The 23,002-nt window shown below is 33.3% G+C and overlaps 2 protein-coding genes across 2 annotated transcripts in view; both read left to right on the forward strand.

Annotated features, from left to right (window-relative positions):
* The window catches only part of LOC136025526 (RING finger protein 145-like), a 35,783-nt gene that overhangs the window by 1,622 nt on the left and 11,159 nt on the right, over positions 1 to 23,002 (forward strand). Inside the window, exon 2 of the mRNA XM_065701559.1 lies at positions 16,994 to 17,183. Within this exon, the coding sequence (XP_065557631.1) occupies positions 17,003 to 17,183 (181 nt within the window). The 5' untranslated portion in view covers positions 16,994 to 17,002. The remainder of the gene's footprint in view (positions 1 to 16,993; positions 17,184 to 23,002) is intronic.
* On the forward strand, positions 450 to 7,473 carry LOC136029475 (uncharacterized). The gene is made up of 3 exons (XM_065708222.1): positions 450 to 740; positions 1,694 to 2,663; positions 7,397 to 7,473. Exons 1-3 carry the CDS (start codon positions 450 to 452, stop codon positions 7,471 to 7,473), a joined length of 1,338 nt encoding a protein of 445 aa, XP_065564294.1.

Raw genomic sequence — 23,002 nt, forward strand, 5'->3', positions numbered from 1 at the left:
GGTCTTATGAACAATAAGGGGGAAATGCTGGAGGTTCTAGATGTTCATTGTATGGTTCATTGTATGGGCAAGTTCCCTTAGATTCTAAGGGAACAAGAAGTAGTAAGAGTGTCCTCTTTATCTTACCTGCTAGTTCCCAATTTGACTCAGTATTCCTTTTTGGTCAGCAAAAAGCTCATAAAATATACCAAGAAAAACCTCACCAATGCTCAAAATGTTTTAAGCTTGGTCACTCATCTAAGTATTGTTTTTCTCCTGAACCAGGGTGCCCTAATTGCCTTGGTAGTCACTCCTTGTCTACAGAAAGTAAATGCACTGAAGTGCCTAAATGTACAAACTGTGATGGTAGACATCAATGAACAGATCACAATTCATGTCCTAAATATGTTCAACAAGCTAAAGTTTTAAAGATTGCTCTTCAAGAAAATGTCCCTTTCCTGATAGCTGCAATGGAGCTGGCCAAGCTGTCTAAAGTACCATCAGGTCCAAGAGTTAATGAGGCCAAGGAAGGGAATTTAGCCCTTCCTCAAAAAACCTGGCTACAGGTCCACAAGAACAACCCAAATCAGGCACTCATACCTCCTACTGAGACTTTTTACCCTCTGTTGGCTAAGGAGCATCCCAAGGTGGCTGAAGCTAGTCCATCCCTCAACAATCCTAAAACTAATCCTAAATCTTGGTCTGAAAGAGTGGCAGCTTTTCCTAATATTTCTACTCAAGCCATCACTATGCAAGATAGAGTTGGACCTCATATTACTAATTTAATTAAATATGTTGCATCAGTGGACCTAATATTACAATCAAATATGGCTAAAGATAAAAAAAGCCAGTATAACAAAAGAAATTGCAGAACACTACTTTTCCAATTCTATTTTCAATGAAATTCGAACAGAATTATTATCCATTCTCTCAAAATATCATGCATGTCACCTATTTAACCCTTCCTATGTTAACTAAGCTGCAGATCCTACAATGGAATTGCATCTCTTTAAATTCAAATAAACTTGCTGATCTTATCCAATGTGCAAATGATAATAGAATTGGAATTATTTGTCTACAAGAGACCAATCTTCATCAGTACAAGAAAATCAAAATGCCTGGGTACAAGTGCTACAGGAAAGATAGATCAACTAACAGAAAGGGAGGGGGTGTGGCAATTTTTGTTCATGTTTCAATCCAACATTCCCCCCAACCCTTATATATCTACAGGGATGAAATAGATGTTGTAGGTATATTAATTACCTTAGCCAATGGTAACCATCTTGCCATAAAATCCTTTTATAATCCATGTGGGAGTAAGGACATCCAAAGTATCTTGGAAACAGAATTATCAGGTAATAATACCTTTATTTTTGGTGATTTTAATGCCCATAGTCCTCTCTGGGAACAATCAGCTGGTAGCAACAAAGCAGGAAGAGGAATAGAGTACTTATTGTCCAATTTTCCTCTCACCATGATTTTCACTCCATTTGACTTTCAGACCAGGTATAATATTTCTTCTAACTCTTTCTCAACTATAGATTTGCTTCTAGGTCCTTCTTCATATTATGATTTAGTTCAGATGGTAAAGGTGTCGTCTCTTCAATCTGATCATTGTGCAATTCTTACATCATTTCAAGATTTATGCTACACTCCCAAACCCTACATCCCTACATTTATCAACTCCAAAGGTAATTGGTCCCTTTTTTGTGAGATTTTAAATGAAGTAGATTTTTCCTTTGTTTCTCCTAATTCTGATATTAATGCCATTGGGTCTAATTTGAGATCAATCCTGCTGGAGTCAGCTAAATTGGCAATTCCAATGACTTGGGTACATTTTTATAATGGCTCCAAAAGACCCAAGAATTGGTGGAATGATGAGTGTAGGGTTGCAGTTCTGGCAAAAAGAAAGGCTCGTAAAATGTTTCAAAAGCACCCATCTCAGTCAACGACAATCTCTTATAAGCAGTCATGTGCTAAGGTGAAACTAATTTGTAGGAGAGCTAAACAGAGTACATGGCTGAATTTCAGCTCAAGTATCGGTTTTAGAACCCCAATTTCAAAGGTCTATAATTTCATTAGCCAACTAAATAGTGGAAAGCAGCCTAATGATGACTGTAGATATGATATCATTCAGGATGGATATCCAATTGTCTCAGATAAAAAGAAGACAGGTCTGTTTACTGATGTTTTTAAAAACGATTGCTCAGATTTTCATCCCAGCCGATCTCCTTTTTGTAATCTTCCTCTTACCTGTTCTTATAAGGGTACTCTGATGAAACCTTTTTCACAAGATGAATTTTGTGTAGCACTTAATTCTCTTAACATCAAGTCTTCCCCAGGTTATGATGGTATCTATATGAAGTGGATTCTTGAGTCCCCAAAGGTGGTTCATACAGCCCTCTTAAGTCTTTATAATCTTATTTGGTCAAGTCAAAAGTTCCCAGATGCCTGGAAAATTGCTCAGGTATTCCCAGCTTTAAAACCTTCTTACTCATCTAATGATCTCAAGTCTTACCGTCCTATATTGGTATTACCTTCCTTTAGTAAAGTCCTGGAAAGGCTTGTCTTATCAAGAATTGAGTTGTTTGCTGAAGTCAACAATCTCTTTCCTAGTGAACAAACAGGTTTCAGAAAAGGACATAGCTCTTTAGATAACATTACCTGGCTAGAAATTGATGTTAGTAACTCTCTCAAAATAAGACATGTCATAATGGCTGTTCTGTTTGACTGGTCGAATGCCTATGGAAATGTAGTCCACAATAAATTATTAGAAATCCTAATAAATCTTGACTTCCCGTAACCTTTTATAAGTTTTACAAAGTCTTTTCTAACTGATAGATATTTTTACGTTCAAGTAAATCAGTCTAGAAGTGAGCAATGACCCATTACGAGAGGACTTCCTTAAGGTGCAATATTGAGTCCTCTTCTATTCAACTAGTATGTTTCTGAATTTCAAGTATCTCATGCATCATTTGGCCTTTATGCAGATGATTTGATCATTTGGAAGTCAGGAAGGGATATTAGCCTTCTTCAAAGCCTTATTCAACAGGATATAAGTTTAGTCCAGAGATTCTCTTTAGCATTTGGCTTCCCAATCTCAATCAGTAAAACTAAAGCCATTATATTTACTAATGGTACTCTAGATCCTCCTAATCCACTGACAATTTTCTCAAGGGAGATCCCATATTGCAATTCAATGAAGTTACTTGGTTTATTAATGGATTCTAAAATGCAATGGCATGAACATATTAATTCTTTGAAATCTCTGATTATTCAGAGACTTTGTATTCTAAAAAGACTTGCTGGAAGTAACCCAAAAATTATTTTGGATTTTTACAAATTATATATTCGTTCAAATATAGAATATGGGATTCAAATTTTTTCAGCTCGTCCCCCATCCTCATTCAAAATCCTTGAATCTTTACAAAATTCTGCTATTCAAATAGCTTTGGGTGTGCATAAGCATACTCCTCTGGCAAAGTTAAGAATACTGTCGGGATTGGTGTCCCTAAGTGAAAGAGCATCCAGTCTAAGGATAAAGTATTTCTTGCTAATCCAGGCTTATGGAACCAAGCATGCTGTATATGCACATACCTTTGCTGAGAAGTCAGCCTGTCCCAATGCCCATTCATCATGGAATCAGTTTCAACTGGAGGTCCCAAACTGGAATCAACTTTCGCTTTATGTATATCCCTTTACTGAGTCCCCCCCCCCCCATGGGAAATGAGTCTTCCAAGCTGTCAAGTAGAACTTATCTCTATTAGTAAAGATTTGATTCCTAATTGCAAGATCCAGACTATTTTGGCCGAACACATCTCAAAGGCTTACCCCAACTATAGAAAAATATATACAGATGGATCTGTCCAGAGGGAAAGAGCTGGAGCAGGAGCATGTATCCCATCCCTGAATTTGAACATTTATTCTCCTCTCCCATTGGGATCTTCTATCTTGTCTGCTGAATTATGTGCCATCTGCCTGGCCTTGGATGCACTTATAAATTATAACATGGAATCTGAAAATATACTCTGTCCTTCCGACTCTAAATCAGCATTACTACTGATCCAAAATATTAATAGAATTGCTAATGACAAAGATTTATATGATATTAGAAGACAGCTTCTTAATCTTAAAATCAAGGAAAATGAAGTTTATTTTCAATATGTTCCTAGTCATAAAGGTATAAAATATAATAATATGGCTGATTCTCTAGCAGCAAAGGCTTCCATGTTATCTCCTAGTCCTTCCTCTGACCTCAATTCATGAGATATTATCAGGCAAAGATCCAAAGTTAATCACAGTAAATTAATCTTATCTCCATTTCATACAAGATTAAATATTGTGCTATATTACCAGCTGAAATCAGGTGCCCTACTTCTAAATAGCTTGTTATTTAATTGGAAGCTACACCATTCCCCTTTATGCCGAATCTGCTTTTCAGCAGAGGAAACAATCCAGCATATTTTATTTGATTGTCAGGCTCAGAGTGAGGAGACTGTTGCTCTTAAGCGTTTCTGCTCCTTGGCTAAGATTCCAAATACTTATACAGCTATCCTGGATTCTAACCTGCCATGGGAAATTGATCATAAGATATTTAAGACAGCAATTGATACCTTAAAGAAGAGAAATATTGTTTAATAAAGATTAAAGCTTGAAGAAGTCAATTTTTCAAGGGGACGCGATTCATCCATAGTTTTTGATTGTGCAGAAGAGAGCGGGAATGAGTAAGAGGAGCCGTATTGGTACCGGCCGGCCTAGCGCCTTAAACTGCTGGGGACAGGTAGCTCAGGTACTCGCACTTCCCACAATCAATAACTGTGTATGATTGTTCATAATCGTATATATCCATTGTTTGCAGACTGGAGGAGAATAGCGCTTCCAGTAGCTAGTTTTTCTGGAGAAGAAGTCAAAGAGGTGAAAGGACTTGTTGTTAGTCCATATACCTCCCTACAATTTTTGGAACTGGAACTGGCTCAGAATTCTAATCAGATAACAGGAATTACATTTTTAGGACTAAAGGCAGAGAAAAGGCAACTGGTAAATTGTGATAACTTCTTGGGATAACCAGAGTCTGGTAAAGGTCTTTGAGATCCTTGAATATTTCCTTTGACAATGGTTTTGGTGTCTTGTAGCTCTTTGGCATAGCATCAATCAATAGGACTGAATCAGGGTTGTGGTTTGCTTTGTAGGAAGGTGCTTTTTGATGCACCCATTTTCAGGCTCTTGAACATTTTCCTGATTTCTCTGATTATGTTTTTGATTCATTCACTCTTTGAAGCTTCTGTGACTTTGAGGTGGATATGTGGATGAGGAAAGGATAGTCCTCCTTCTCTACAGAGTAAATTCTGCTTATTTGTGGGTTTACTGTTATTTTTATTTTTGTAATAATAATGTAGACCAGATACACTCCCTCAAATTGTAAGGGAGTAGATATCAATTTCACATTTTGATTTGTTATTAAACTCTCTGTTGTACCTCCTCACCGCCACCCTAAAAAACCTTTGATGGAAAACACCATTTTGATGTCTTTTTGCTGAGAAACTTTTCTACAAATATGGAGATTACTGGCATGATTAAAAACAAAGCAAAAGAAATTAAAATCTTTTTCAAATGAAAGTGTGCTAAGAAAAAGTTTCACCCCAGATAATCTGCAAGAAATTTTCTGGGTGAAATTTTCAGGTAGAATAGAATTGTCTTGGGGAATTCCCTTGAAAAGGGGGAGGGCGTTTTTATGTGAAAGCAACTTTGCATGGTGGATTTTTTCTGTGGGTGAAGGAACTTTCTCTGTCCTATTAAGAGCAATCAGAAGTTAAAGTATAAAACAGTTTCTTCAACCAAAAATAAGGAGCAACATTGAAACTGAAAAGGATAGAAATTATTTTGTATATGGAAAGAGTTTCCCCTCCTCAAGACCTTGCTGTTTGTGCTAAAGTTTTGACTTTTTGTCCCAATTTCTTATGAAAGACTCCTGAAACACAATGGCTGTTTAATAAGAATAGTAAGCTTTTTTCAATTTGCAATCACCTGTTATGAAAGAGTGTTGGTGGGTGCAAAGTGGGGAAAGGGAATTGTACCTAAAACCATCTTGAGAGAGCTGGCATGATCTAATGAACAAACAAAAATGAAAATTAAAAAAAAAATGTTCTTTCAGCTTAAAGTAAAGAACAGCATTGAAAAAGACACAAATTTGTCCATATATGTGGGTGACACAGGATTGAGATTAATGGACAATTCTTCTGGATTTGGTCTTTTTTGGTGTCCATTTTCAGGCTTAAAAATCTTGCTAGCTATTTTTTCTACTATGGGCTGCCTCCCTGTTGTAGCATAATATTTATAGGCATGGATATATAATGAGCAGAGGGTAATAGGCTTGAAAATGTCTTTGCAGGGTTTTTTCCTGAGTTCAAAATAATTTCAATACATGACAATTGAAACTTGGAATGTTTTGACATTAAAAAATAACTATCATATCAAAGTTTTGATGGACAAACTGAGGTAGAAATATGGTGTTTTTACTAGGTTTTAATGTCCAGGTCAGTAAAAATAGCGATAGATGATATCCTAGCCTAAGTTAATTTTGTAAATTTGGAAAAAAACAGCAATGGCTACAGACTGCTGCAATTTTAGAAGTATAACAATCTAGTCATAACCAATACAATGTTTGGTTATAAAATTGCCAATCAGTTAACAAGGTATTCACATGATGGTAAGACAGCAAACCTTATTGATTATGTTATTGTAAACCAAAGACTGGCAGGATCAATACAAGATACTAGGGCATATAAGAGTGCTGTTATTGATGTTAAAAGCAAAGATCACCATCTGGTAGTGTCTAGGGTTAATTTAAAGTTGAAATTTTGGAAGAGTAGATATCTCCCCGAAAGCTATGATGTTAATAGACTCTAGAATGATAGATTTGAGAGAAACTTTTCTGGAAAAGTTGAATACTAAACTGGAGAGTTTAAAATTGACAATGTGGAAGATGGATGGAATTATTTAAGGAAAATAATTTGTTAAGTTGCTAATGGTGTCTTAGGGAAGAAAGTTAGGACTGCAGCTAGGAATATTAGTGAAAGCCTTTATGTTAAATTGTGAGAAGGTACTTATACAAAAAATATCTAAGTGATCAATCAAGTGAAAACAAAATTAATGTAAAGAAAGTGGAGAAAGCATTAAAATATAAAATAAGGTGGTGTGAAGTGAAGCTATGAATAAAATTGCTCAGGAACTTGAAGATGCAGCTATATGGCATAATAATAAAATATTGTACTGGCTTGTTAATAAATTGAGAGAGAGTAGTCAATCTTGACCTGTCACAGTTAAAGTTAAAAGCAGGGCCACAATTAGTGATAACAAAAGAGTCAAAAAGAGATGGGCAGAACATTTTGAGAATTTGCTAAACCAGATTGAGTTGCAGGAAAAGATATAGAAGAAACTGAAAAAGTTTATGATACCTTAGATGTGAAGGAAGATTGGGATTGGGAAGAAGAATAAGTGACAGTACTAAAAGGATTAAAGAATAATAAGACTCCAAGTGCTGATATTGTGGTAAATGTGTTTCTTAAATTTGGCAGCTCTGAGGTTAGAAATATGTTACTGAAGATTGTGAATATCATTTAAAAAAAGGGGAAGTACTTAGTATTTTTAGGAAAACCTTATTTAAACCACTATTTAAAAAAGGTGATAAGAGTGAGTATGGTAATTATTGAGTCATTAGTCTGGTCTCTGTAGGTAGCAAATTACTTAGTAATAAGATGCTTTTTAGACTGAGAGATGTAGATAAAGCTTTAAGAGAGGAACAGTGTGGTTTTAGAAAAAGTAGAGAGACACCTTTAGTCTTCAGTTTTATAGATTATGAACAAGCATTTTGATTGATTTGTCTTAAGAAGCACAGGAAAGGTAATGAGAGACAATGAAATCAAATGGGGGGGGGGATCTCCTGGACTTGGATTATGCTGATGGTTTAAGTGTCCTAGATCAAAATGTGAGCAAAATGAATGAACTCTTAGAGGTTTTATGAATTCAGGTGCTAGAGTAGGTTTGAAATAAATGTTAAGAAGACTTAAGTCAATAAGGTCAGGAATAAGTGAAGATGAAAAGGTGACGTTGGGTAATGAACAAATTGATAAGATGGATAGCTTCACTTACCTTGGTAGCATTATTAGTAAAGACTTGGGAGCAGTGAGGATGTTAAAAGTAGAATAGCTGAGGTTCTGGGTGTTCTATCACAGTTAAAAAAATTACAGTTAAAAAGTTCCAGCTTAATATCATCGATTGTCAGGGTGGACGAAGAGAAGATTGACGACGATCACCTTATTCTTAGCTCCAATTTGTCCTGTGAGCTATCTGGCAAAACACTTTTGGCTCAGCCGAAGTGGCATACGAAGTTGAATAGGGATTGTGCTAATGTCCCACTATACCTTGCTACGCTAACTGCTTTACTCTCGACCATAAAAGTGCCATATCACCTGCTGCAAACGTCAGTTTCCTCGCCTTCAAGTACAGTTGACCTAAATTTCTATTATTGTCAAATCGTCCATTGCCTTAAATCAGCTTCCAAAGCTCCAGTGCCTGTGGATAAAGTTAGGATTGGTACAAGAAAGCCTAATTGGAACGTTGATCCTGAAGTAAAACGTGCTAAGCAAAAAGCCAAATTTTGGCTACGTATGTGGATATCATGTGACCGACCATCTTCCGGAGCTGTTTTCTCTGTGAAACAAAAGTGTAAACTTGAATATAAGGCCAGTTTGAAGAGGGCACGCTTGAATGCATGGCCAGGCCCCACCAATAAGACCTCCTGGAATAAGGTTATTAATAGTGAGAAATGTTCCCCATCTACCCTATCTTGTCTCCAGCTAGCTAATTTTGTTGATCATTATAAGCGTGTGTTCAGTGTATTTAATAGTTTTCTTCAGTCTTTTTATTATAAGTTGCTTAAACCGCTTTTACCATACCTTCTCCTGCAGGCTCATGTCCAGCCTGTAGCAATATCTGAAATTCGCCGGACTTTAAGAAAAATTAAGCGTTCAAATAGCCTTGATGGTGACGGCTTTTCTTACCGATTTTTTGCATATGATTGTCCTGCTCTACTTAACCATCTACAAATATTTTTCCAGTCTTGCTTAGCACAGTCGCTTGTTCCTGATAGTTTCCTTTGTGGCTGTGTAACGTCTATTCAAAAGCGAGGCAAGGACCCCACGTCATGTGTGAATTATCGTCCCATTACAGTATCGTGTTTCTTAAGTAAGTTGCTTGAACATTTGATACTACCAGAAATTGAGTCGAATTGTGATTTTACGCCTTTTCAATTTGGTTTTCGGAAAAGTTTCGGTTGCTCCCATGCACATCATGTTTTAAGCCGACTCATGAAAGATGCCGTAAAAGCTAAAATATCTTTATACTGTCTTACTGTTGATATTTCTGGAGCTTTCGATAATATTGTGCACTCTCAGGCTCTATTTTCCCTTGCGTCTTCAGGTGTTAATCCTTCCGTACTAAGTTTATTGTCTTCTTGGTATTCAAAGTCTAAAATTCAAGTTACCTGGAATGGCCAAATATTTGACCCAGTAAAAATTAATAAGGGAGTTCGGCAAGGTGCCGTATTGTCCCCTAGTATATTTAAGTGCGTGCTTGCATCGTGCCTGTGTCCCCTTAGAAGTTCTGTTTTTTACGGTAATACTGGTTTGTCTTCTATTGCATATGCAGATGACGTTCTTCTTGTTGCCCGGACTCGCCGTGGATTGCTTTCTAATTTTACTATATTAACCAATGAATTATCTAAGATTGGACTGTCAGTTAATGCGTCTAAATGCGAGTTTATTTGTTTTAATAGCCCTTATGCGGTCGCTCCATTCGTTGCTGGGACTGCAATTCTGCCATGTTCTTCTTTAGTTAGTTGGCTTGGTCTGTGTTTCGGCCCAACACTTTCCACTACCTGTTCATCCCTAGTGAATCAAGCCGTGAAAAACCTACGCGTCGCTTACGGAAAAATATCCCCAAACAAAAGCCGTTACAACCGCAACGGTTTGTGCATGATTTATAACGCTTATTGCGCCCCTGTGCTTTTGTTTTTATCAGGCATGGCTCATCTGTTTCGTGAGAAAGATCGACATACTCTACGTACGGCTTATTTCAGATATTGCAAATTCCTCCTCCGGCTTCCTAGATGGCACCGAAACAAAAAAATAATTGCTCGATTTGGTTTAGCAGATGTGCCTTCTCGGATTCGGTCTTCCAGTGACAATTTATGTAAAAAGACGGTCAACTTTATTCACGTTTATGACCCTCTGCAGCCTTTTTTCCATATTGATACTGGTTGATTAGTCCATGTTGTCTTTTGTTAGTTTGAATTTTGTTTTTCTTTGCTGTTTATCGTATTTGTATAATACTCTGTACTTTGTGTTTTTTATACTTTACGGGTAATAAAGTTCATTCATTCATTCATTCATATGTAAAAATAGGAAGATAAGTATGGAAACCAAGGTTAGAATATTGGAAGCTACAGTGATGATAGTTGGTCAAATATGGCTTGGAAACATGGGCGCTCTGAAAAGTGGATGAAGATTTGGTAGATGTTTTCCACAGAGATTGCCTACAGATTTTTCTGGGTATCTGGCTGACTTATCGTATTTCAAACAGTAGCCTGTACAAAAAGTGTGGTTCAATCCCACTTTCTAGGGCAATAATGAGGGAAATGTTGTGATGGCTAGGGCACGTTCTGCAGATGAAGGTTGTCAGATTGCCAATGATTGTCTTTTTTGGCCAAATGTCTTGGGCTAAAGAGAAAGCACTTAGTCTGTGGTTGAGGTGGGAGGATGTCATAAACAAATATTTAAAGGAAATGGGAGCTTCCTGAGAGGGTGTACAGAGGGAGGCTTTGAATAGATTGGGATGGAGTAAGAGTATGCGTAGCTGTGTTGGCCTTGGGCAGTTTGGTGCCGTGGTGAATTTTTTGTAGTAGTGGTACCATTAAGTATCATAAATATTTTAATAACAAATACTAAATTATTGAAATCATCAATACTGGCCTGGAAGTATTACACTTTCTGCCAATTTTTATGTGGAGATGTTCTGGCAGAATTATAGGGGCTATTTCCATGTGTTTTGATTTGTGGGAAATAATTTCTACAGAATGGTGCATATCTTGAGTGATCGAGAAACCGATTGATATTGATTCGATATTAATACAATATATTAATATTGATATTAATATAGAAATTCCAAATTAATTTGCAAATTTTTTTTTCCTGTATATGGTGAGCCAAATTCAAACCTGCATTGCCTGAAAAATGTCTAGAAATTAAATGAAAAAAGCAAGTTTCTTAATCGAAAGTAAGGAGCAATGTCAAAACTGAAGACAAACAGAAATCATTCCATATATGAAAAGGAGTTGTCCCCTTTTCAATGCCTCACTCTGTACGCTAAAGTTTTATTGTTTTATAAAGTAGAGTTGTGGCAAAGAGTCAAACCTAAGTGTAAAGAGCGAGGTGTTGAGGAGGGGACAGCACCTTTCATATACAGAATAATTTCTGTTCATTATAAGTTTTAGTGTTGTTCCTTACTTTCATTAAAAAATTTTTTTTTTTTCATTTAGTTCTAAAAAGAAAAGCAGAAAGACTTTTTTTTGGGAGGCGATTTTTCTCTGGGGGAATTTTCAGTGGAACAAAAGTTAAATACAAAGTTAGTTGAATTAGAATAAGATAGCTTTTTGAACGTTCTATATAATGTTAGTGTGAAGAGCCAGGTATTGTAAAGGTGTCCTCTCCCTATTGTAATTAATTCTGTTCATTTAATTTTTAATATTTGTTCTTGCTTTCAGTTCAAAAAACCTATTTTTTTTTTGTTTAAGCACAAAAAGGCACAACTGAATCTCAGGAGGAAACATTGAAATGCTGCTGATTTTCAATAGCCAAAAATAGCCAGAGGTTTATTTTTCTTTATCCCGAGGCTTAGCCTGTGTAATTTCAAATCTAGATCTTTATGGTAAGCATTTATGTCATTGAAGCTTTTTTTCATATTATTCAGTATTTGGGAAATAATTGTGGAAAATACTTTTTAATTACAATTTTTGTTATTGAACTTGCGCAAAGCAAAGTTAATAAATTTGAGCCAAAAAAAGAAAAAACAGGTTGGATATAGCGAAATCATAATAACAAATACAGAAAGTGAATACATTGATATATCGCTCAATCAAACTATCACCCATCACATACAGTTTAAAGCAAAACATCTCGTCATAGAATTATCTAATAACAGACTTGAAGAAAAACAGTAGTTGGCTTTGGATGCATGCCATAATTGCTTATAGTCAGTTTTGCCTCTGCATCGCCTTTGTCAACGTAGCGTTAATCAGCCATGCAAGGGGAGAATGTGACGTAAATTGTGCAAATAAGGTAAAAAAAATTATGGGGTTCTGACCATAGCTGAGGCATACCTCGAGTCAGGCTTTCTTACTCAACTCTTCACACTCCAGGAAGATGCCTGTTTGCTCTATGCCCCATAAGATGCATAAATATTATGCATAGTAAGCTTTAAAATATAGATGTGCATATAATATGTAAATATACCGCAAAATATAGTGAAAATACATAGCACAAAGTGTAATAAACAAACATCAGTAAAATAATAACAATATATAGTAATTGAAAAATAAATTATTAATTAATGATTAAATTGAGAAGAATTTTGTATAAAATTAAGGACACAAGACAAAAATAAAATTAATTAAATTGTTTGAGATGAATTTAAACTTTAAGAAATTTACTCTGTTTCAATGAGCCAAGGGATTATAAGCACATACAAATATCTTATATGTACAAATATTCTGCATGTTCTTTAAGCCTGTGGCATCAATTGTCAGAAATATAGAGATGCCAATTTTTTATATATGGGGGGGGGGATAAACCAACCTTGAAAAACTACCCCAATTGATGCCAATGCTTTGAACACATTTTGTGAAAAAAAAGCTAAAATTCACTTTTTAGGAAAACATCATGTTACTATATCTTCTATTTTTGACTTGTAATGGAGTTAAATTTGATGGTTCATATGAAATAAAAAGAAGATAACAGTGTAGAATATTGTATTTTATCTACATAGGACTATGATTGATGGAATACTGTACGGGGAATCCCTACCTTCCTCTATATATATCCACTTTCTTTGCATATATCCCTTGTGAGCCATATATTTTTAGTTTCCATTTTCGTTTACTCGGAGTTTTACATGGTTGCTGCATCTTAGATAACTATACTACTTTGCTTAAATAAGGTTACTCCTGAATGCAGTGATTGAATTCAAGTTAAATTAAATCACATTTAAAAAAAGAAATATTCAGAAACAATCTTAAATTCTGAAGATTGTGGTGATGTACAAGATATTTTTGCTTTTGATATTATCATTGCCAAAAATAAAAAAATAACAAGCTATTCCAAAAATTAGGTATCTTCTGATAATCTAAAAATGAATGAATTTAGCCCAATACAATATATAAAGCCAGTTCTTCCCCCTTTTTTAGCATTACCCCTGCTTATGTTTTTTTTAGTAATAAGTGATTTGAAAGTACTGTGGCCTATATAAGTAAAAAAAAATATCAAATCTAATATTCTTCTAGAGCTCATGAAAGCTTGTTCATTAACAAAGCATATGAGGATATATTCCTATCAAACTTTGGGCTTCGGTAAGCTGCACTACGTGAGGAGAAATAAAAACTTTGCTTTGAAAGATTCCATGTTCTCTCTGTTATTTGAAGAAAAAATGCTATGTATAAGGCTGTTCAAAAGTAATGTAAATTTTGTGTTTCTTCAAAAATTTATTTATTCATAAATGTTTATTTTGCCTCCTTAAAAAAAATTCTCACCTGGTATTCTACAATTGTGCCAAATTGTTTTCCAATCCTTGTAGTGCTTCAAAATGTTACTTTTTGTGTTCTTCAGCTCCATCTCTGATTCTGTCTTTATCTAATCAATCGTAGCATTGCCTATTCACTCTTGGGAACAAGAAAAAGTCACAGGGTGGTAGATCTTGAAAATACGGTGGCTTTAGCAACATCATCCTGTCGTTTTTTGCCAAAATCTTCATATTTGGTCTCAACATCATAATCACAAATCATTTTTCATTGCCAGTTTGGCCTCCTGGAGTAAATTTGGGTCGTTATGGACAGAGTCCGACAGCTACATATCAATTTTGGTGTGGCACTGTTTTTGGTAGAAATTGAACAATTTGTTATGAATTTCATTGCAACTCGTCTTATGCCTAGATCATCGATAAAATGAATAGCACAAGCTAATTGATATTTTTGAATCCTCAGCAACTTCTCTAATGGTGAGTTGAGAGTTGGCCAAAACTATTTTCTTTACTTCGTCAATGTTTTTGGCTGTTGTTGACGTGCTCCATCATCCATCAGGCTCATTGTCATTCACATCTTCTCAGCCATCTGAGAAAGTTTTTTTTTACCACCGATAAATCTTGCTTTGGTCACCATAAGCCAATGTCAACATTCGATATGCGTTTATGCACTTAATTATGCTTTTCACATGAAATTTGATATAGATTCTTTGACCATTTTTTTTTTGAATGGACAAAAATCAAAGGCAAGGGGAAAAACTTGCAAGAAAAGTAGCTCTCAAAAATTAACAAAACAATCACAATGGTCAAATTTGTTACCAAAAATGAGATACACGAGAACCAAGAATATGTCACAATGGTCAAATCACAATCACAATGATCAAATTTATTACAATAGATGATATACACGAGTACCAAGAATATGTCACAATGGTCAAATGGTCAAATTTGTAACCATAAATGAGATAGACGAGTACCAAGAATATGTCACATGGTCAAATGGTCAAATCACAATCACAATGGTCAAATTTGCTACCATAAATGAGATACACGAGTACCAAGAATATGTCACAGAAATCAGAAAATAAGTCTATGTAACTCGTGGAAATTCAAAAATCGTTGTAACTAGTTAGTTATGCAAAAAATCTTATTAAAAGAAGTTGCAACTAGTTAATTACGCAATAAAATGCTAATAAAAGAGGTTTTAACTAGTTAATTATACAAATAATCTTATTAAAAGAGGTCGCAACTACTTAATTACAGCAAAATGGTAATATAAGAGTTTGCAACTATTTAATTACACAAAAAGTTTTATGAAAAGAGGTTGCAACATAATTATAAACAAAATATTATTAGAAGAGGTTACAACTGGTTAATTGCACAATCTATGTAACTAATAGAACTTCAAAATCCGCAAAACTTTTTGAACAGAATTCTTATAGCCTATTCTCTCTGATATTAAAAAAAAAAATCAAGTTTTCCAGAAAACATGCATGCTGTAAAATGTCGGGAGAAGAACAAACCAACTAGTTAATTTCTAAAATAAAAACTTATTACTAAATACTGCAACCAGTTTATTACACAACAAAATGCTATAAAAGAGGTTGTATCTAGTTAGCTACACAAAAAAAATCTTATTAAAAGAGGCTGCAACTAGTTTATTACGCAACAAAATGCTATAGAAAGAAGTTGTAACTAGTTAATTACATAAATAGTCTTATTAAAAGAGAATTATAACAAAATGCTATTATAAGAAGTTGCAACTAGCTACTTACACAAAAAGTCTTATGAAAAGAGGTTGCAATTAGTTAATTACACAACAAAACGCTATTGAAAGAGGTTACAACTGGTTAATTGCACAACAAAATCTTATTAAAGGAGGTTGTAATATTAAGTTATATTCACCCATAGGGAGTAATGTATTAGATTAATATGTGAAATGTATGCTTTAGAAGTTCATAGCATACAAGTAGAAACGCCAATTAAGGGTGAGGGAGTTAATTTTCTCCCCTCTGAATTTTGGAAAATACCATTTTTGGGTATTTTCACTGAAAAATTCAAAATAAAGCAAAATTGTCATACATCCGTAGATTAAAACAATTTTTTAGGCTATCTTCATTTAAGAATCCCCCCCCCTAAATTTTTAAGACTAGTGAAAACACAAGAAATTTGCAAATGAAAGTCACTGATATCATTTAATCCAGAAAGTCACTATGGGGAACTTAAATTATCTTTTTTAGCTCTTTTTTACTAGTTTTCATATGAATTTGTTTTGAGGCTTACCATATTTTTTTGAAAATTCTTTATTACGTGATAACAGGATTTTATTTTAAAAAGTTTAGAATTTAGTTACAAGATTTGTTTTTTAGCCATTTTTTCTAGTTTTTATGTGAATTTGTTTTGAGTCTTGTCATATTTATTATAAAAGTGCTGTATTACATGATAATATTTATTTGTTTGAATCTAATACATTTTCTACAATATAATCTAAGTTCAGTTTTATTATATCTCTTCGTAAAGTCAATAATATTATTTTGATTCATATTATAAAATTCACTATGGAGAACTTAAGTTGTTTTTTAGCCCTTTTTCTAGTTTTTATGTGAATTTGTTTTGAGACTTAACATATTTATTTAAAGAATGCTGGTTTACATAATAACAGGATTTTATTTTAAAAAGTTTAGAATTTAGTTACATTTCCGCTGCATGACCTGATTTGTTTAATTTTGAATTTCCAGTTTTAGAGCTATTCATAGATTTTTAGAATGACACGCGATGGCAGTTCCATAGTCTTGAATGACAATTTAAAGACAATTACTTTGAGATAGTTACTTTATTTGTGAAAGAATTTGTCTTATTGTGGGGATCTGCCACCTGAAGCGTACTTAACGGCTTTGCTTTTTAGGGTGGGGGGAGGTAAACTCAAAACAAGAGGAAACACGGAACCAAATTAGTATGAATGCAATATTTAATTGTTTTAGTATATTTAGTGAATCAAGTTCCAAACTGTCCTTGTTTCAATCAGCAGAGCAGAAAGAAATATACTATACTATACATGTTTATATATTATATATGTTACCATGAGTGTCCGAAATTTGTTGAATGTCGACATTCTCCGGCGAATTCCGCATTTCAGCGTTACCAGTCATCTTTTTCCGTTTTGTTTAAGGTGCACACGATGGCTTTTCGTAGTCTTGAATGGCAAATGAAAGGCAAGTACTTTGAGATAGTTGCATCTCTAATACTACGAGTTCCTGGACTCTTTTTGCTCGAACACTGGTGGGAGTACAGTGTTGCCTATACCTGGCCTCATTCTCAAGATGTTGCTGATATTTTTGGAGCACTAATAGCAAATTTGGGTTAGTTGACTAATTTTCTTTTTATTTCAATATACTTTATTATATTGTTTAAATAGTAATTTTACTCATATTTCTATTTTCTGTTGCCGTTCCCCAGGAAAAAAAGTATTTAAAATTAATCACATTTAATGGCAGCTAATTAAAAAAAGGATTGAATGTAGACATGTCTTCATAACCCCATTTTTACAGTATATTTCTCTTCAGGAGTCAATGTTTATCAATTAAAAAAGTGAAATGAATTTGAAGTGGAATGAATGAGAAATGAAGTGAGACTAAAGGGCAACAACTTCTTATGATACAGTAATAAAAGTAATTAATAGCCATGCGACTTACTTCTACCAAAGTGCGTTTTTAAATAGATTTGTTGCAATTTTCTACATGTGGAAACCTCCAGCTAGTCCATACAGTTTTCCTGTTTTCCATCAGGGCTAAGGAGTTGGAGTAGTAAATTTGTGCCATAATTTTTTCTGAATGGAGTCAGAGTTGGATTTGGAGTCGTTATATTGAAAATGTCTGGAATCGGAGTCGGTTATAACTTGTGACCGACTGCTCAGTTAATTTCTCCATGAAACCATAGAGCACATCACCTTTGGTTCGGATAATTACAGGGAAACGGAATCTCCCTTACGGGTAGAGTGGGATAAGGGACTGAAATCAAGTAGACAAAATGGTTACTTACAAAAGTGATGATATGTATGGCAATGACACTTGTAAAAAAAAATAATGACACTTGTTATATTAACAGAAAAACTCAATAACACTTTACAAATTTATATGAAGTTTAAGCATTAACATTCAAGTCAAGCTTCCAACCATTAATATTGTCTTTTATTTTTGTGAGCATTTTCCTTTATTTAATCAGCTAAGAAAAAAGATAACCTTGCGAAATAAATGATGACAGTTTTTTGTAGTATTTACGAAAAAGACTTTTTGAAAAGGGAAAGAGGGTTTCCCAGAGATAAAACTAATCTGCACATCAATAAAAAAAAGCAATGATGCTGCTGCTCCCATACCCCTTGCCATCAAAGATTGCTGTGTTACCTCTTGTTGTTCAGGCAACCTTTGTGTCTGCCTTCAAATATGTCTCTTTTCCAATGGATATTAACATAGGATAACATTGATGTCACAGATAATAGCTGAACCCAAAATATTCTTGGATAACTGGGGGCCTGAGGAATTTACCCCTCCCCCCAGTGCTTTTTCTATAATTTGTGTACATTTATTGATGATTGATTCTTTTTTTTAATCTTTTCTTACCAAGAAATTTGCAGGGAAATTTTACTTTTTAATTTGTCAGCCTTGATTCCTGAAAAGTGCTTACATATAATAGAATTTAATAGTAATTACATAATAATAGAAAAATTATCTGTTTTGTGCGTTTTGAACTAATAATCAGTATTTTTGAAATTTCTTTGCACAAACTAACAAAATATTCATTGAAAAGGGTCCTATTTAAAGGTTGGTATGGAAGTTTTGGAGTGACAGTGTTCACCACCAACAGCTCAACGTTGCCATCTTTGATAACAGGGGGATCAACACCCCTCTCCACCCAATGCTATTGTTCTGTTATTCTGCTTCAAGAACTGTCATGCCTCTAATTGATATCAGTAACATTTTTTTAAATAATGTATTACTAATTCAAGAATTTACTTTAAGCATCATTTATGCCCTAATTTTGATTTAAAACGTAATCATTTATGCCTTATTTCAAATTTGACAACCTATTATGGTCGTTTTGAATTTTACAAGATGAAACGTCTCCAGCATATATATAAACGTTGAAGACTATTGTAAGTAGAAATAGATCACAACACCGTTATCTGAAAAAAATGGGCCATGGGCGTGCCTCCCCTCCCCGGATTTCTAATTTTTTCAAATTTTTGGGTTTTCTTAATTAAATAGCAAGTGAAATTATTAATTTTTAACACTGCCCCAGGAAACGCGTAATAAAGCAGTTCCTAAAAGGCTTATAATCAGCTCCTTATGACGATCCTGGGGTAGTCGTGTTTTTTTTTTAGCTAAACGAAAAATTACCACGTACGTCTTATCAGAATAAAACGCTAATCCATGCTGTGTTTTTGTTCTTCTTAAACTTTAAAAAAATGAGAAATACCAAAGCTATTAAACTTCTGAGCAAAAGTTATCTCGTATTCCCAGTCTATGTAAATATACACACATACGTATATATACATATACATGTTAACGATATACTGTAATACCAATGACATAATACATGTTAGCGAACCACTAGTGACCCGAAAGAAATGTTCTATGGGCAGTGGTGGTTCTGGCCTTTCTTGCGTCTGGGGTAAAATCTTGATTAGTCCCCTCCCTCTGTCTCCCACAGAATTTTTGGGCAAAATTTTCATTTATTAACAAAATTATTTTCAATTCTTTAATTAATTAGTATTTTTTGAATGTGTTAATAAAATTATTTAATTATTATTAATTATTTTTATTATTTTTTAACTTGTCTTCATTTTGTTAATTAATTAGTAATTTATTAATTATTTTCATTAATTAACTGCGCTCTCTGTTTTATTCTAATAAAAGTAAATTTCAAAAAAAAGATATTGTAGCTGTTAGATTATTTGTTTAAAATTTTGCGTCCGGGGCAAGTGTCCCCTCTGTTCCTCCCCTAAAACTACCTCAGCTTATGGGTAATATTTGAAGAATGTTGAACAAAAGTTTCAGCAATATGTTGGAAAACATATTTTACTACTTGCAATCTATTGTTTTTTAAATAAACCCAAAGCGTCTTCAATGAGGCTTAAATTTATGGTACTTTTATTGTTTTTTAGTGAAAAGAATTTGTTTTATTGTGGAGATCTGCCACCATACGTGTATTTAACTGCTTCTTTTTTGGGGGAGGGAGGGGGTCAACTAAAAAAAAGAGGGAACACGAAACCGGATTAGTACACGACCAATATTTAATTGTATTAGTATATTTTGAGAAGCAAGGTCTAAACTGTTCCTTGTTTCAATCAGCAGAGCAGAAAGAATTGTAGCCTAATGTATTTATTTATGTGTTATGTATATATTTTTCATCATGTAATTATTTTATTTTAATATTTAGACTCTTATTTTATTAGAATTTTACATTATTATTTAGAATTTATTATTATATTTTTATTTTATTGTGTAATTATTTTATTTTATTATTATGTAATATATTATATTTACTATTATGTATTTTATTTATTATTATTACATTATATATATATATATATATATATATATATATATATATATATATATATATATATATATATATATATATATATATATATATATATATATATATATATATATATATATATATAAATATATATATATATATATATATATATATATATATATATATATATATATATATTCTATAAAAATGTTTTCTATCTATAGTACTCATAGTATTCTATTTATAATATGTATATTTTTGTTAGAATTTTATTTTATTATGTAATTATTTGATTATTATGTAGTATATTATATTTATGTAGATTTTTTCCTCCTTGGCTACTATAGTCAGCGTTACCATTAATCTTCTTCAGTTTTTTGCAAGGCTTGATGGTGACAGTTTAGGTGAGGTTAGGTTTAACCCATTTCTGAGATTTATCACCTAATTCAACGTAACTTTAACTTTTAACATCAAAGCTTGGATAACACTGAAAAAGCTGATTCGCCAAGCTAATTGAATCCTAGCAGAGTAAAATGAATATTGGACATTCACTTGTGAATGTCGACATTAAATAGATTTCGGAAATTCACAGTAACATTTACTATATCTATATATATAAAAATAAGTTGTCTGTGTGTGGATCTGTGGATGGATCAGGTGACGTCATGTTTGTTCGCATATGACGTCTGAATTATTTCACACTAATACAAAAGAAGAAAAAAACTAAAAAAGGTAAAAACTACAAAAAAAACTAAAAAGAAAAAAAAACTAAAAAAGCTAAAAAACTAAAAAAAAACTAAAAAAAGGTAAAAATCTTATAACTAAAAAAAAACTGAAAAAAATAAAAAAAGGCAAAAACTACAAAAAAAAATAAAAACTAATAAAAAACTAAAAAAACTAAAAAACTAAAAAAACTAAAAAAAGGTAAAAAACTAAAAAAAACTAAAAACTAAAAAAGAAAAAAACTAAAAAAAAGGAAAAAACTGAAAAATAAAAGAGAAAAAGAAAACTAAAAAAATATGAATAAATATATATAAAAATAAGTTGTTTGTGGGTTATGTCTGTCTGTCTGTCTGTCGAGTGACGTCGTGTTTGTCCGCATATGACGTCTGAATTATTTCACACTAATACAAAAGAAGAAAAAAAACTAAAAAAGGTAAAAACTACAAAAAAAAACTAAAAAGAAAAAAAACTAAAAAAGCTAAAAAACTAAAAAAAACTAAAAAAAGGTAAAAAACTAAAAACTAAAAAAAACTGAAAAAACTAAAAAAAGGCAAAAACTAAAAAAAAACTAAAAACTAATAAAAAAACTAAAAAAGTTAAAAAACTAAAAAAACTAAAAAAAGGTAAAAAACAAAAAAAAACTAAAAACTAAAAAAGAAAAAACTAAAAAAAAGGAAAAAACTGAAAAATAAGAGAAAAAGAAAACTAAAAGAATATTAATAAATATAAAAAATATAAATATAAATATAATATAAATTAGCAATCAACAAAGCACCGAGACACAAATGACGACCGGGACACAGGGAGTATAAATGACGACCAGGACATAAGTAAAAAAAAAAACTAAAAAAACTAAAAAAATGGTAAAAACTACAAAAAAACTAAAAACTAATAAAAAAACTAAAAAATCTAAAAATCTAAATAAACTAAAAAAGAAAAAAAAGAAAAAAGGAAAAAAATAAAGGAGAAAAACAAAACTAAAAAACGAATGTATATACAGACCGGGACACCGGGATACAAATGACGACCGGGACACAGGGAATATAAATGACGACCGGGACACAGGGACACAACTACAATGGGGACGCCGGGGGGCACAGGGGGATATAAATGACGACCGGGACACCGGGACACAAGGAATATAAATGACGCCCGGGACACTCAAAGAGAAATCACAGACTGGAACACCGGGACACAAATGACGACCGGGACACAGGGAATATAAATGACGACCGGGACACAGGGACATAACTACAAAGGGGACGCCGGGGTGCACAGGGGGATATATAAATGACGATGGCGACTCAGGGAATGGTCGATTAGCAATCACCATCAACAAAGCTCAAGGGCAATCATTAGAATCATGAGGTATAGATCTGAATACGGATTGTTTTCCCATGGACCATTATATGTTGCATGTTCAAGAGTCGGTAAACCTGACAATCTATTTATATGCACAGACAATGGGACAGCAAAGAATGTTGTATATTCGCAAGTTTTACGTAGTTAAAAACATATATATATATATATATATATATATATATATATATATATATATATATATATATATATATATATATATTCACAGGTGGGACATAGGGACACAACTACAATGGCGCGTAACTAATATGGCGCGTAACGACTTACGCGCGCGGGGGGGCTTGGGGGGGCGCGAAGCGCCCCCACCAACTAGGTGTTGATAGTATACTATAATTTTACTATTTTTCATGGCCATGAATACAATAGTACAAAAAAAAGTATCCCAATATTTCTGTTGGATTACTGCATGATAAAGTGTAAGTCAAATGCCGAAGATAGATACACGACAGTATGTCCTATTAGAAAGACGGGAGATTACGGTGCGTTAGGAGAAATCTTGAGCGTCATTTAAAGTCAGAACAAAATCGAGTGGTTCAAC

This window comes from Artemia franciscana, chromosome 1, assembly GCF_032884065.1.
Source record: "Artemia franciscana chromosome 1, ASM3288406v1, whole genome shotgun sequence".
Lineage (NCBI taxonomy): Eukaryota > Metazoa > Arthropoda > Branchiopoda > Anostraca > Artemiidae > Artemia > Artemia franciscana.